Here is a 17,006-nt window from a genome sequence, read left to right as displayed (position 1 = left end):
CATTGCCTTTTGCCAGAGGCATGTTGATCCTTGGATGGAGAAGAGAGGGGGGGCTTTTGAAAGGGGGTAAGGGGGCGTGGCTTCCTCCTCCTCCTCTTCCTCCTCCTCCTCCTCCTCCCTTGGGCTCCTTCCCTGTCCCCCGAGGGCTGGAGAGAGAGACCAATGCCAGGCGTCTCTTGGCGCGGAGGGCAGAGAGAGCCGAGGTTGGGCCAGAAGAAGGGAGGAAGGCAAGCCAAGGCTGGGCCAAGACCTCCCCCCCTCCCTCGGAAGCCTGAGAAACGGGGGAGGGGTCGAGCAGAAGGAGGAGGAGGAGGTAGAGCCGAGCGGGTGGCCCGCCAGCACTCTCCGAAGGTTGGAAGGGAGAGAGAGAGAGAGAAAGAGCCGCCTTCTTTCCTCCCTTCCTTCCTCCCTTCCCTCTGCTTGCCTTCTTCTCCTCCTTTTCTGCGGGACTACACCCGGGACCTTCCTTGGACTGTTTTGGTTTCGGCTCCTTTGCTTCCTCAACGCCGATCCGGAGGAATTTCGGGCCGATTTCGCCTCGCCTTTGCTTCCATTCCGAGCGGAACTGTTTGGTTTTGTTTTCCTTTGACGAGGAGGAGGAGGAAGAGAAAAGAGGGGCGAGTGAGCCACTGAAGGAAGAGGAAGGGCTGGGGAGGTGAGTGGCTGATTTCTCTGAGGAAGGGGGCCAACTGACCCTTTATCCCCCTCCAAGCCCCACTCGAAGAGAGTCGAGGAAGAGAACGCGAGAAGGGAGGAGGAAGGAGGGAAAGAGAAAGGAAAGCAGGCGAAGAGAAAATCAGGGAGAAAATCGTGCCCTCATTCCGGCTCCCAAGCCCAACACAACTTGAGTAGTGTAGGAAGGGGAGAGGAAGAGGAAGGGTTCAATCCTGCCCTTGCCTTGGCTTCCAATCCCATCTCAACTTGAGTAGTGTCGGAAGAGAAAGAGAGGAGAGGGAGAGGCCGAGGGAGGCCATCGCGCCCTTGTCTTGCCTTCCAAGCCCAACTTGGGGAGTAGAGGAAGCGGAAGAGAGGAAGATTTAGGGAAGAGAAGTGTATCTCTTTCGGAGAGGCCATCCTGCCCTTGCCTTGGCTTCCAATCCCAACCCAACTAGTGTAGGAAGAGAGACGAAGAGAGAAGCTTAAGGAAACGGAGTGTGCTTATTTTGGAGAGACTATCGCGCCCTTGCCTTGGCTTCCAATCTCAACCCAACTTGGAGAGGGCAAGAAGAGGAAGAGAGGGAAGAAGGGAGGAAGGGAGAGACCGAGTGGGGCAAAGTGTGCCTTTTTTTTTGGAGAGACAATCGTGTCGGTAAAAGAGGAGAGGAAGCGAAAGAGAGGAAAGAAAGGAGAGGCGGAGGGAGGCCAGCGCGCCCTTGCCTTGATTTCCAATCTTGTAGAGTGTAAGAAGAAGAGAAGAGAGAGACTCTGAATTTTTTGGAGACGCAATTGTGCTCTTGCCTTGGCTTCCAATCCCAACCCAACGTGAGTAGTATAAAAAGAGGAGAGAGAGGCTTAGGTAGGCCTACTTTGGAGAGGTAATTGTGCCCTTACCTTGGCTTCCAATCCCAGCCCAACTTGGAGACTGTGAGAAGAGGAAGAGAAGGAGAGGAAGAATTTTTTGGAGAGGCAATTGTGCCCTTGCCTTGGTTTCCAATCCTAACTCAACTTGAGTAGTATAAGAAGAGGAGAGGAAGAGGGAGAGAGAGGCTTAGGTAGGCAAAGTGTGCCTATTTTGAAGAGGAAGAGAGACTTAGGAAGGCGAAGTGTGAATTTTTTGGAGATTCAATTGTGCCCTTGCCTTGGCTTCTAATCCCAACCCAACTTGAGTAGTATAAGAAGAGAGGGAGAGGGAGAATTAGGTAGGCAAAGTGTGCCTACTTTGGAGAGGCAATCCTGCCCTTACCTTGGCTTCAAATCCCAACCCAATTTGAATATAAGAAGAGGAGAGGGAGAGAGAGGCTTAGGTAGGCAAAGTGTGCCTATTTTGGGGAGGCAACCGTTCCCTTGCCTTGGCTTCCAATCCCAACCCACCTTGGAGATTGTGCGAAGAGGAAGAGAAGGAGAGGAAGAGAGAGATTTAGGAAAGCGAAGTCTCTATTTTTGGAGAGACAGTTGTGTCCTTGCCTTGGCTTCCAATCCCAACCCAACTTGAGTAGTATAAGAAGAGAGGGAGAGAGAGAATTAGGTAGGCAAAGTGTGCCTACTTTGGAGAGGTAATTGTGTCCTTGCCTTGGCTTCCAATCCCAACCCAATTTGAGTAGTATAAGAGGAGAGGGAGAGAGAAAATTAGGTAGGCAAAGTGTGCCTACTTTGGAGAGGCAATTGCGCCCTTACCTTGGCTTCCAATCCCAACCCAATTTGAGTAGTATACGAAGAAGGAGAGAGAGGCGTAGGTAGGCAAAGTGTGCCTATTTTGGAGAGGCAATCGTGCCCTTACCTTGGCTTCCAATCCCAACCCAACTTGGAGACTGTGAGAAGAGGAAGAGAGAGACTAAGGAAAGCGAAGTGTGATTTTTTTGGATAGTCAATTGTGCCCTTGCCTTGGCTTCCAATCCCAACCCAATTTGAGTAGTATAAGAAGAGGAGAGGAAGAGGGAGAGAGAGGCTTAGGTAGACAAAGTGTGCCTGTTTTGGAGAGGCAATCGTGCCCTTACCTTGGCTTCCAATCCCAACCCAATCTGAGTAGTATACGAAGAAGGAGAGAGAGCCTTAGGTAGGCAAAGTGTGCCTATTTTGGAGAGGCAATCGTGCCCTTACCTTGGCTTCCAATCCCAACCCAGCTTGGAGAGTGTGAGAAGAGGAAGAGGAAAAGCAGGGAGAGGGGAGGAAGGGAGAGACTGGGGGGCCTCCCTCGCCCTTCCTGGCCTTCTTGGATCCCGGGGCGAAGGGCAGGCTGGGCGTCGATGACCGCGGGTCCCTCCCGGGCGGCGCTTTCCTCTCCTCTTCCTCCTTCTTTCCCGATGTCGGAGAAGGCGCCCCTTCCTCCGCCGGCGCCCATGGACCCGTCCCCTTCCTCGGCCTCCTCGGCACCCGGCAACAGCACTAGCGGCAGCGGCGGCGGCACGGGCTCCTCCTCGGGGTCGGGCTCGGTCTCGAAAGGCGGCAAGAAGAGCTCGGCGGGGATCCGCCGCCCGGAGAAGCCGCCCTACTCGTACATCGCGCTGATCGTGATGGCCATCCAGAGCTCTCCGGCGAAGCGGCTGACGCTGAGCGAGATCTACCAGTTCCTCCAGGCGCGCTTCCCCTTCTTCCGCGGCGCCTACCAGGGTTGGAAGAACTCCGTCCGGCACAACCTGTCCCTCAACGAGTGCTTCATCAAGCTGCCCAAGGGGCTGGGCCGGCCCGGCAAGGGCCACTACTGGACCATCGACCCAGCCTCGGAGTTCATGTTCGAGGAGGGCTCCTTCCGGAGGCGCCCGCGGGGCTTCAGGAGGAAGTGCCAGGCCCTCAAGCCCAGCGTCTATGGCATGATGAACCTCAACTTCAATCACCTGCCGGACACCTACGCCTTCCAAGGGGGACCCTGCGCCCCCAACGGCCTCGCCGGCCTCGACGGCGCCGCCCTGGGCATGATGAACGTGGAAAGCATGGGTCTGGCCCCACACCTGCCCTCCAACCCCGGGCACCACGCTTACATGTCTGGGGGAGGAGGGGGCGGCCCGGGGGAGGACTACGGCGCCCACCACCACCACCACCACAACGGCGGCCTGCCCGCCTCGCCTCTCTTGTCGGGACACGGCAACGGCAACGGGAACACAGGCGCCGCGCTGGAAGCCTCCCACTCGGTCTACTCCACCGCCCCTCCTCCGGCCTGGGGACCCTCAGCCGGGCCCGGGCTCAACGGTAGCCCCGCTTCCTACCTCAAGCAGCCTTCGCTCTCACCCTGCAACGCCAACGCTAACACCGGAGGAGGAGGAAACCCTTTGGCCGCGGGGCTCCCCGCACACGCCTTGGAGCAGCCTTACCTCCACCAGAACAGCCACAACCCCGCCGAACTACAAGGTAAGAAACCCTTAACAAATAGGCGGGTAAACTAGGTTTTTTTCAATCATTCCTCGGGTTACGAACACCCGACTCGTACTTACGAACGGACTGAGAAACCCCCCCCCACCTGGGATGAAGGGAAATCATAGAATCATAGAGTTGGAAGAGACCTCATGGGCCTTTCAGTCCAACCCCTTGCCAAGAAGCAGGAATATTGCATTCAAAGCACCCCTGACAGATGGCCATCCAGTCTCTGTTTAAAAGCTTCCAAAGAAGGAGCCTCCACCACACTCTGGGGCAGAGAGTTCCACTGCTGAATGGCTCTCACAGCCAGGAAGGTCTTCCTCATGTTCAGATGGAATCTCCTTTCTTGTAGTTCACCACACTGGAGCATTTCTCCACTGTAGTAGTAGTAGTAGTAGTAATAACTTTATTCTTATATCTCTCCCTGAAGAGAGACTGGGGCAGTTTACATGGAGACCAAGCCCAACGAAAACGAAATAAAATAGATCACAATTAAAATACATTGCATTTCAATAATGTAATGTTCGTTTGTGGGATTAACATAACTCAAAAACCACTGGACGGACGAATTGACACGAAATTTGGACACAAGACACCTAACAGTCCAACAAGTGTCCATCATCCGTAAACACACACTTACGCACACAAAACCCCTGCAGAACAGACTTAAAAAACCCCAAAAATACACCATATATACATATACACACACACATATATATATATACAAACACACATATACATATCCACATACATATATACACACAAATATGCATATAGATAAGCACACACATATACACAATATGCATGTACACATATAAATACGCAAATACATATTATTATTATTATTATTATTATTATATAAGCACACACATATACACAATATGAATGTACACATATAAATACGCAAACACACATTATTATTATTATTATTATTATTATTATTATTTAAGCACACACATATACACAATATGCATGTACACATATAAATACGCAAATACACATTATTATTATTATTATTATTATTATTATTATTATTTAAGCACACACATATACACAATAGGCATGTACACATATAAATACGCAAACACACATTATTATTATTATTATTATTATTATTATTTAAGCACACACATATACACAATATGCATGTACACATATAAATACGCAAATACACATTATTATTATTATTATTATTATTATTATTATTATTGTTATCAACATCATCATTATTGGGGAGTGGAGTCGGGGTATATATAAATTATTATTATTATTATTATTATTATTATTATTATGACACAAATATATACACCCACAAACCACATATACACAGACTGAGCCACAGCAACAAGTGGCAGGGGGACAGCTAGTTAAAATAATAAAACCGAACAACAGACATCATCAAAACATAAGAACAACAATAACCATCAACCAATAGATACTTCATCCCCAAGGAGATCAAAATGTCCCCCTCCTTAGTATCCTATAATAATAATAATAATAATAATAATAATAATAATAATAATAATAGGATCTGTGTGCATCATTCGAAAATACATCACACCGTCCTAGACGCTTGGGAAGTGTTCAACTTGTGATTTTGTGATATGCAATCCAGCATATAGATCTCATTTGCTGTGACATCCTGTGCTTTTGTGTCAGTAAAATAATAATAATAATAATAATAATAATAATAATAATAATAATAGGTTCTTGTGGGGGGTTTTTCGGGCTATACGGCCATGTTCTAGAGCATGGCCATATAGCCCAAAAAAACCCCCACAAGAACCTAGTGATTCCAGCCATGAAAGCCTTCGACAATACAATAATAATAATAATAATAATAATAGGATCTGTGTGCATCATTCCAAAATACATCACACAGTCCTAGACGCTTGGGAAGTGTTCAACTTGTGATTTTGTGATATGCAATCCAGCATATAGATCTCATTTGCTGTGACATACTGTGCTTTTGTGTCAGCAAAATAATAATAATAATAATAATAATAATAATAATAATGATAATAATAATAATAATAATAGGTTCTTGTGGGTTTTTTCGGGCTATATGGCCATGTTCTAGAGCATGGCCATATAGCCCGAAAAAACCCCACAAGAACCTAGTGATTCCAGCCATGAAAGTCTTCGACAATACAATAATAATAATAATAACAATAATAATAATAGTCATTTATATCCTACCACGATTTTCCCGGAAAGCTTACAGAAAGCACATCAGAGTGCAGTAAAAACACATAAAATCCAAGTAGTTTACATCCGCATTTAAACTAGAACAATGTCAATTGACATAAAACAACACTCACAAAAGACAAAAAGGCCAATTCAATTTAAATAAAATATTCAGTAAGTCCTCCTCCCGTGGTTTGTCGGTAATAATAATAATAATAATAATAATAATAATAATTTATATATACCCCGGCTCCACTCCCCAAAAATGATGATGATGATGATGTTGATAATAATAATAATAATAATAATAATAATAATAATGCTTTATGTATACCCTGCCCCCTCTCCCCAATAATAATAATAATAATAATAATAATAATAATAATAGTAATAGATATAGTGGGATTTTCTGCCTTGATATTCTGGGATACAGGGCTGCGTGGAAGGGCCCTTCATCCACTAGAGAGAGAAAAAATCCACTTAAAATCCGGTTTCTGCCTCCTGCAGAACTCTAGGGTTTATAGTTTAGTGAGGCTGTTAAAGACTCCTCCCTAAACTACAAACCCCAAAACTACAAAGCTGCCTCTCCCCAATAATAAAAATAATAGTAATAATAATACTTTATTTATATCCCACCCCTTCTCCCCAATAATAGTAATAGTAATAATCATACTTTATGTATATCTCCAATAATAGTATTATTAATACTTTATGTATCTCCCACCCCTTCTCCCCAATAACAGTAATAGTAATAATAATACTTTATGTATATCCCACCTCCTCTCCCCAATAACAATAATAGTAATAGTAATACTTTATGTATATCCCCAATAATAGTAATAGTAATAATAATACTTTATGTATATCCCACCCCTTCTCCCCAATAATAGTAATATAATAGTATTAATAATACTTTATGTATATCCCACCCCCTCTCCCCAATAATAGTAATATAATAGTAATACTTTATGTATATCCCACCCCTTCTCCCCAATAATAGTAATAGTAATAGTAATTTTATGTATATCCCCAATAATAGTAATAGTAATAATAATACTTTATGTATATCCCACCCCCTCTTCCCAATAATAGTAATAGTAATAGTAATACTTTATGTATATCCCACCCCTTCCCCCCAATAATAGTAATAGTAATAATAATACTTTATGTATATCCCACCCCCTCTCCCCAATAATAGTAATAATTATGTATATCCCACCCACTCTCTCCAATAATAGTAATAATAATACTTTATGTATATCCCACCCACTCTGCCCAATAATAGTAATAATAATAATACTTTATGTATATCCCACCCACTTTCTCCAATAATAGTAATAGTAATACTTTATGTATATCCCACCCACTCTCCCCAATAATAGTAATAATAATAATAATTTATGTATATCTCACCCCCTCCCCCCAATAATAGTAATAGTAATAATAATACTTTATTTGTAACCCGCCCTATCTATCTCCCCAAGAGACTCAGGGCTGTTTCCAATGAGTAACAAAAATGGCAAACATTCAGTGTCGAAAACAGACAAACAACAAATCAAGTCAAAAACAATGGATTAAACAATCTCAATCCGACTTCTAAAACTCACCGAAAGATAGCCAAGAATTGCACTTAAATAAGCATAACATAACACATAAATTCGTACAAATTAAACTAAATGCATTAAAAGCAGAACTTGATTTGCCGGCTAACAACAAGGAAAAACAGACACACACCAGAATAGCCACACACAAAAACAATTCAGGGAAAAATTAGGTCAAAAGAAGAAATCATCACACCCAAAGCAAAGCAAAATCAATGAGTTACAAAAACAACCACCCCCAAATATAGGGCTATATAATAGTTCAGGCATGTAGTGCAGTAAAAAAGGGGGGGAGACCTCCTTTGTTGGCAAAGCAATAAGATCTAATTTGTATTAGTCTCATTGGAAACCTACCTCACTGAATTGCAGTTAGCCATTTTCATAAAGTCTGCCGAACTACAAGGTAAAAAACCCTTCACAGAAGGGTGGGCGAACTAGGTTTTTTAAATCAATCCCCGGGTTACGAACACTCGACCCGTACTTACGAACGGACTGAGACCCGCCGGGGGAGAGATCTCCCCCCCCCCCCCCGGGATGAAGGGAAATCATAAAATCATAGAGTTGGAAGAGACCTCATGGGCCTTCCAGTCCATAAAGTTTACAAAACACTCCAGTTTGGGGGACCAAAAGCATCCAACTTACAGTTGACTATTTAGACATAAGCAAATGACTTGTCTAGTTAGGGCCAAACATATTTGACCAGGTATGGGCCAACTTGGGCTTTCATTCCAGGTGCTTTGGACTTCAACTCCCACCATTCCTAACTGCCTCAGGCCCTTTCCTTTCCCCCCTCAGCTGCTTAAACATCTGATCTATCCCCAATTCTTGTTTCCAAAATCCTATTACACTGTGTAACAAAGTACTATTTCCTGTTTAATTGTGCCTCCATTATTCTGAAAGTAGTCCAGGAACTTCCTTGAATGGACACAAACTATGTTGAATTGGAGGTAGCCCTTGAAAAATTCCAGCAACATCTGCCATAGGATGTCCCGCAAAAATAAAATATATTTTTTTGCACTTTAATCAACTTTTCCCCCATGTTTTATATTATAGAACCAAATGAGATTTATCAAACCAGGAACAAAAGTGGTGTCACATAGTGTTATCACAGGGAAGTGAGATTTTCTGAATAGGAGCACAGGGTGCAAAACAAGCACCCACATATCCTATGGTGTTCAAACTGCCTTGAGCTACATCATAGTTCAGTGTAGACTCATACATTGCAAATGGGCAGCCAGTCAGCTTTGAGTCTCCTTATAAATAAACATAACAACAACAACAACAACAACATGCAACTCAATTATAGAACATTGTAGGACAGTGTAGACTCATCCAGGGCCAATGGTCAACCACTCCACTTTGAGTCTGGTTAAAAATAAAAAATAAAAATATTAAATAATAATGCTATATTGCAATTCAGATATAGGGTAGACTCATATAATACGGATTCTGAAACTGCATTATATATGGAAGTTTTAGATCCAGCCCTATACCAATAAACAAACACATACTAGGTAGGCACACCACTACTAAAACTCTACTTCTTGGTTGGTTTTTACCTCTTCTTATTTTGCTGCCTATCTATCTATCTATCTATCTATCTATCTATCTGTCTATCTAAACCCTCTCTCACACCATAAGTGACTTGCAGTTTCTCAAGTCACTCCTGGCACGACAAAAAAAAAAAAATCAATTTGCGGCAATTGGCACCAAATTTGGACACGATACACCTAACAACCCAAAGTATGTTCTCCACTCAAAAAAATGATTTTGTCATTTGGGAGTTGTAGTTGCTGGGATTTATAATTCACCTACAATCAAAGAGCATTCTGAACCCCATCAACGATGGCATTGAACCAAACTTGGCACACAGTTCTCCCATGACCAACGGAAAATACTGGAAGGGTTTGGTGGGCAGTGTCCTTTGGTTTTGGAGTTGTAGTTCATCTACATCCAGAGAGCACTGCGGACTCAAACAATGATGGATCTGGACCAAAATCTACGCAAATACTCAATATGCCCAAATGTGAACACTGGTGGAGTTTGGGGAAAATAGAATCTTGACATTTGGGAGTTGTAGTTGCTGGGATTTATAGTTCACCTACAATCACAGAGCATTCTGAACACCACCAACAATGGAATTGAACCAAACTTAGCACACAGAACCCCCATGACCACCAAAGTGGGCCATAGCAACATGTGGCAGGGGACGGCTATACTATGTATAAGTAAAAATGTAATGTTCGTTTGTGGGATTAACATAACTCAAAAACCACTGGACAAATTGACACTAAATTTGGACACAATACACCTATCAGGCCAACAAGTGACCATCACTCATAAAAACACTGAAAAACACAGCGGAAGAGATTTAAAAAGCCAAAAACAAAAAAATACAACACATGCACAAAACCACATATATACACATATACACAAATATATACACACATATATGAATATATACATACAAAACACATATACACAGACTGGGCCACAGCAACTAGCAACTAGCAGGGGGTGGCTAGTAGATAATATTTTCATTTTTAATAACATTCCTCTGATTCTCCAACCCAACTGTTGACATTGACCCCCATGCTATGGAACCAGAGGAATTGGACTTTGACAAAGGCAAAAGGGGCTGAGGCCTCCCAGGATTCCATAAGATTCAGGCATGACTATCACAATGGTGCTAAACTGAATTAATTCTAGAGTGTAGACACCATCCAAGCTTGGGTGCATCTACTACACAAAACCACCTACACTTGAGAATAAGTGCAGTTTCACACTCACTGCCCTGGCTTAATGCTATGGAATGCTGGAAATTGTAGTTTGGGGAGGCATCCATCCTCTTGAGCAGAGAAATCAGACAACGCTGGATTCCATAGTATTCTGCCAGCCAATCTTCATTCATTCCACAGTGTAGATGAATACCAAAAACACTGGGGTGACACCAACCCCTTGTTGAAGGGGTCACCAATTTGTTGATACCATCTGTTGTTCTTCTCAATATATCATCTGGAGGACTGGGAATTGTTTTCTTAGACCTAGGAAGGCACACAAATGTCCCCGGCCTAAAATGTTACTCTTAACTCAAGAGTGGAAGTCCTGCAATTCAATGGATATACAACCATCTTTCTCTTTCTGAATGAGATTTGTCCTCATTCATGGCCAATGTACAATGTCTTTAATATGGGAAGGCAAAGCACAGGCCTGGGCCTCGGTGAGGCTCACAAGACCAGGGTTGGGGCTCTGAGCTGTTCAAATTACTAATTTTCAAACAAGGGGAGGATAAACTGCCCTCCTTGAAATCTTCAGGATTAAGATTTCACCTTTGAAAACAGTTGTCCCATATCAGGCTTTGGGGGAATGAGGGTGACCTAAAGGTTTGGAAGTTAGGCTTTGGAGACCAGGGTTTGAGTGCCCACTTGACCATAGAAATCTATGGGCAAGTCACATACTCGCCCATGGTAGGTTCACCTTGAAATCTCAAGAAGCAATCTTTGTCTTCTTTGTTGTTGTTGTTATGGATCTTTCAGTTGCCTCCAAGTTGTCCTGATGCCAAGACACATATTTCTTGGCCAGGCTTTCTTTTTCCCTGAGGAGGGAAGAGTGTGGTTTGATCAAAGTTCCTCCTGAGCCTGACTCCAAATCTCCCACACTCTTCCTCCAGCCCTCCAACCACACAATACCCAGGCCCTCTTCTTAACAAGGTTTGAATCCTTCCCCTGAAAAGGCATATAATTTGAGGAGAGGACATATAAGTGTAGAAGTAATGGAAAGTAATCAAAAGTGGGATCAGTTTCAATATTGAACATAGGAACATATAGCGACTGGCATCCTGTGGGTGACTTTGGCTATTGCCCACCATTGTCCACATTGGCACAAACCAGGACCAGAGAAATGAAGGAATCTAGAGGTCAGGAGACGATGCAGTAATTTAGGTAGGAAACTGTTCCAGTCATTATAAGGCATTTTACATGCTGTGGAATACAAATATAGTTGTTGTTGTTGTTATTATTATTATTATTATTATTATTATTATTATTATTAGCTGTCCCCTGCCACGTGTTGCTGTGGCCCACATGGGGGTTCTGTGTGGGAGGTTTGGCCCAATTCTATCATTGGTGGGGTTCAGAATGCTCTGTGATTGTAGGTGAACTATAAATCCCTGCAACTACAACTCCCAAATGTCAAGGTTCTCTTTTCCCCAAACTCCACCAGTGTTCACATTTGGGCATATTGAGTATTCGTGTAGAGTTTGGTCCAGATCTATCATTGTTTGAGTCCACAGTGATCTTCGGATGTAGGTGAACTACAACTCCAAAACCAAAGGACACTGCCCACCAAACCCTTCCAGTATTTTCTGTTGGTCATGGGAGAACTGTGTGCCAAGATTGGTTCAATTCCATCGTTCTTTGATTGCAGGTAAATTATAAATCCCAGCAACTACAACTCCCAAATGACAAAATCAATTTTTTTTGAGTGAAGGACATACATTGGGTTGTTAGGTGTTTTGTGTCCAAATTTGGTGGCAATTTCCCCAGTGGTTTTTGAGTACTGTTAATCCCACAAATGAGCATTACATTTTTATTTATATAGACTAGCTGTACCCGCCACGCGTTGCTGTGGCCAACCTTCCCTCTTTCTCTCCTTCTTTCCCTCCTTCCTTCACTCCCTCTTTCCTTCCTGCTTTCCTGTCTTTACTTCTCTTCTTCCTTCCTTCTCTCTTTCCTTCCTCCTCCCTTTTTCTTTCTCTTCTGCTGTCTCTCTTTCTTCCTTCTCTCTTTCCTTTGCTCCCTCTTTCTCTACATCTTCCCCCTTCCTTCGCTCCCTCTTTCTTTCCTTTTTTTCCTTCTTTCCTTCTCTCCTTCCTTCCTTCTCTAACTTTCCTTCCTTCCCCCTTTTTCTTTCCCTCCCTCTTTCCTTCCTTTCTTCTCTCTTTGCTTCCATGCTTCCTTCTCCCTTTCCTTGTTTCTTTCCCTCCCTCTTTCGTTTCTTTGTTCTTTTTTTCTTTCTTTTCTCCCCTTCCCTCCCTCTTTCTTCCCTTATTTCTGTATTGTCATTTAACTTTAGCTTTTTGGGTTTTTTAAAGTCTCTTCTGCTGTGTTTTGTTGTGTTTTTATTAGTGAAGGACATACATTGGGTTGTTAGGTGTCTTGTGTCCAAATTTGGTGACAATTCATCCAGTGGTTTTTGAGTTCTGTTAATCCCACAACCGAACATTACATTTTTATTTATATGGATAATAATAATAATAATAATAATAATAATAATAATTATTCAGAGCAGGGTGGGAAAGAAGGGAAGAGACAAGGAAAGGGGTCTTTGTGTAGAAAGAGGTGGAGATTGGAAGTAATTTTGGAAGAAGGTCCTGAAGGATGTTTCTACACACCTCTGAAAGTCAGGTACATAGGCCAAAAAGTGAAGGAAAGGTGTACATCAACAGAGAGCATAAACAAGACAGCAACCTTTCACTTCCATTAAGCATAGCTAAACATACAGTTTGCAGCAGTGAGGTATAGAGTGTGAGAAAGGCAGGGAACAACAAGAAAAATAGCAATAATAAGTTTTGCCTTGTTTAATATTACCCAAAATATAAATTGTAAGGATGATAAGGAATCACCTAATGTGTGAACTCTGCTGCATTCTCTATTTATTGTTAATATGGCCTGCAATAGAGTTGGAAGACTATTTTGATACCTTTCCCTTCTTTTGGGTGTTAGATTAGGATTCTGGAGACCAAGGTTGAAGTTCCTGCTTGGCCTTGGAAATCCAATTGCTAAAGTCACACTCTCTCAGTCCCAGAAGCAGCTCTGAGCAAACCTTGCCAGAGAAACCTTGGATAGGGCTGCCATCAGTCAGAAAGGGCTTGAAGGCGCACAAGGAAAAGTCAAGGAAGCCACTGTGGTTTCAGTGGTGAGATAAAAAAATTGAATTTAATGGTTGCAGACAGGATTACAATCGTTGGGTTTTAGAAAGCGGCTCTGCTTGGAGCTGGTTGGGATATTTCACAGGTTTCCAAAATCTTTTCTAGAATCTGAGACATAGAGTGCATCTGCACTGTCAAATTAATACAGTTTGATTTCACTTTTACTGCTATGTCTCAATGTTATGGGATCTTGGGAGATGTAGTTTGGTGAGGTGTCATTCCCCTTTTCTAGAGAAGGTTAATGTAAAACTCCTAGGATTTAATAGCATTCAGCCTTAATAATAGCCTTAATTCTCTCTATAGAATTAAGGCATTAATTCTATATAGAGAAAAAGTGAGATATTATTATTATTATTATTATTATTATTAATAATAATAATAACAACAACGTGTCTGTGCACCTATTGATACACATACTATAAACATTTGCATATGATCAAAAACTGAACAAATATGGATTTTATAGCATTCAAACAGGTCAGTTAAGGCATTAATTCTATAGAGAAAGAAAGTGAGATATTATTATTATTAATAATAATTTATATAAATAAAAATGTAATGTTCCTTTGTGGTATTCACAGAACTCAAAAACAACTGGGGGGATTGACACCAAATTTGGACACAATACACCTTATCAGGCCAATGTATGTCCTTCACTCAAAAAAAATGATTTTGTCATTTGGGAGTTGTAGTTGCTGGGATTTATAATTCCATCGTTAAAGAGCATTCTGAACCCCCCCTCCCCCCCAAAAAACCCCCGAAATCCTGGCTACGGGCCTGGGCCTGAGGCTGTTAGGAATGGTGGGAGTTGAAGTTCAAAACACCTGGAAGGAAGGTCCAAGCTGGCCCATGCTTGGGGGTAACCTGTTCCTTCAAATCTGGACTTTTTCTGAAAAGAGGTACATTCTCCCGACAGAACCCCAGCTTGCTTTGAATTGGGTTGCCTATGCAATTTGCAAATGGCAAAGTTGCAGGCGAGCATCTGCAAAACACTCCACAATGGGTCTCTTTTCTCCCAAATGAAAATCCGTAGGAGGAGAGATTCGAAATTCCTGGCAGAAGGACCACAAATAAGGCTGCCTAGGGCCTGCGTCATGGGCAAATCCTGACTTCGCTTCTATTTTTAATATCTTCCGTGATATTATTTTTTTCATTCCCTCAAAGAAAAGCCCGGAGATTTCAAGACGTTGAGAAAAAAACTTGGTCCCAAAACAGTAAATAGATCTTGTCCTTCTCAGCTATGTGTTAAGGCTTCCCCCCAAAGTTTCCCCAAAGTTTTGAAAAAGTTGGCAAACTTTGGACAAAAGACGCAATGGAAGGAAAGTAATCTGAAACACTTACATTTATAGCAGGAGGAGGTTTTGATTTCATGGTCCGGAGTTGCCTCGCTCAAAAAAACGAGGCCGACTTTTGGAAAATGACAAAATTCCTGATGATTTTGATCTCCAGGCGAAAACACGGCCGACTTTTTGGAGGTGAAGAAAAGCCACAATTGGAGATTAGTAAATGTAATTCAGAGCACTTTAATAATACAGTAAAGGTAAAGGTTTTCCCCTGACGTTAAGTCCAGTCGTGTGTCCGACTTTGGGGTGTGGTGCTCATCTCAATTTCTAATCCGAAGAGTCGGCGTTGTCCGTAGACGCCTCCAAGGTCATGTGGCCAGCATGACTGCATGGAGCGCCCTTACCTTCCCGCCGGAGCGGTACCTAGTGATCTACTCACATTTGCATGTTTTCGAACTGCTAGATTGGCAGGAGCTAGGGCTGACAGCGGAAGCTCACTCCGTTCCCCGTGACCTTTCGGTCAACAAACTCAGCAGCTCAGCGCTTGAACCCACTGCGCCACCGGGGGCTCCTTTAATATTATATTATTATTAGTAGTAGTATATATTACTATATATTAGTGTGTGTGTGTATATGTGTGTGTATGTATGTGTGCATATATGTATATATATATATGTATACACACACACACACACACACACACACACACACACACACATACAGAGACGGCCCTAGGTAATTTTCCACGTAAGCAAACAGTATTTTGGTGCCGCCCCCCCCCCCCCCAAACAAAAATGATATATATTTCTGTTAGTCGTGGGAGTTCTGTGTGCCATATTTGGTTCAATTCCATCGTTGGTGGAGTTCAGAATGCTCTTTGATTGTAGGTGAACTATGCACCCCAGTAACTACAACTTGCATATGTCAAGGTCTATTTTTCCCCCAAGAGCACCTCAAGAGCGCCCCTGGGAAAAATCAACTATACTGCAAATGCTTACTTTGCGTAATATATATACAGGGGCGGCTCAACCCATTACGCAAAGTAAGCATATATATATTATAAATGTAATGTTCGTTTGTGGGATTAACAGAACTCAAAAACCAGTGGGCCAATTGACACCAAATTTGGACAGCATACACCTAACAACCCAATGTATGTCCTTCACTCAAAATTTTTTGATTTTGTCATTTGGGAGTTGTAGTTACTGGGATTTATAGTTCACCTACAATCAAAGAGCATTCCGAACCCCACCAACAATGGAATTGAACCAAACGTGGTATAACAGGACTCCCATGACCAACAGAAAACACTAGAAAGGTTTGGTGAGCATTGACATTGAGTTTGAGAGTTGCAGTTCACCTACATCCAGAGCGCACTTTGGGCTCAAACAATGATGGATCTGGACCAAACTTGCCACGAATATTCCATATGCCCAAATATGAACACAGATGGAGTTTGGGGGGAAATAGACCTTGACATTTGGAAGTTGTGGTTACTGGGATTTATAGGTCACCTACAATCAAAGAGCGTTCTGAATCCCACCAACGACACAATTGGGGCAAACTTCCCACACAGATCCCCCATGACCAACAGGAAATACTTAAGGCCATCCAGTCCAACTCTCTTCACCAGGACAAGACAATCTAATCAAAGCCCTCCTGACAAAGAGCCACCCAGCCATAGATATAGATAGATAGATAGATAGATAGATAGATAGATAGATAGATAGATAGATATGATTGACACACAGAGGGATATAGTATCATAGATTTGAAAGGGAACCCTAAAGAAGGACAGTGATATGTTGCATATTCCAGAGTAGGCAAACCAGACAATCTCCACATCAACACTGACAAAGAAACAAGAAGAAATATCGTTTACCTACAAGCATAAATAAATTACATAGATTAGAAACCATATACACACACACACACACACTAGCCGTCCCCTGCCACTGCACTTTATTGCTTTTGGGGACCTATTATTATTATTTACTC

General features: G+C 42.6%; 1 protein-coding gene across 1 annotated transcript in view; it reads left to right on the top strand.

Annotated features, from left to right (window-relative positions):
* Nucleotides 1-129: 129 nt before the first annotated feature.
* Nucleotides 130-17,006, top strand: part of FOXF1 (forkhead box F1) — a 35,120-nt gene continuing 18,243 nt past the window's right edge. The window contains exon 1 of the mRNA XM_067471051.1: nt 130-4,002. Within this exon, the coding sequence (XP_067327152.1) occupies nt 2,904-4,002 (1,099 nt within the window). The 5' untranslated portion in view covers nt 130-2,903. The remainder of the gene's footprint in view (nt 4,003-17,006) is intronic.

The sequence above is a fragment of the Anolis sagrei genome, chromosome 8 (genome assembly GCF_037176765.1).
Source record: "Anolis sagrei isolate rAnoSag1 chromosome 8, rAnoSag1.mat, whole genome shotgun sequence".
Classification (NCBI taxonomy): Eukaryota; Metazoa; Chordata; class Lepidosauria; order Squamata; family Dactyloidae; genus Anolis; species Anolis sagrei.
Note: the sequence above shows the minus strand (reverse complement) of the source record. Positions and strands in the feature narration are given on the sequence as shown.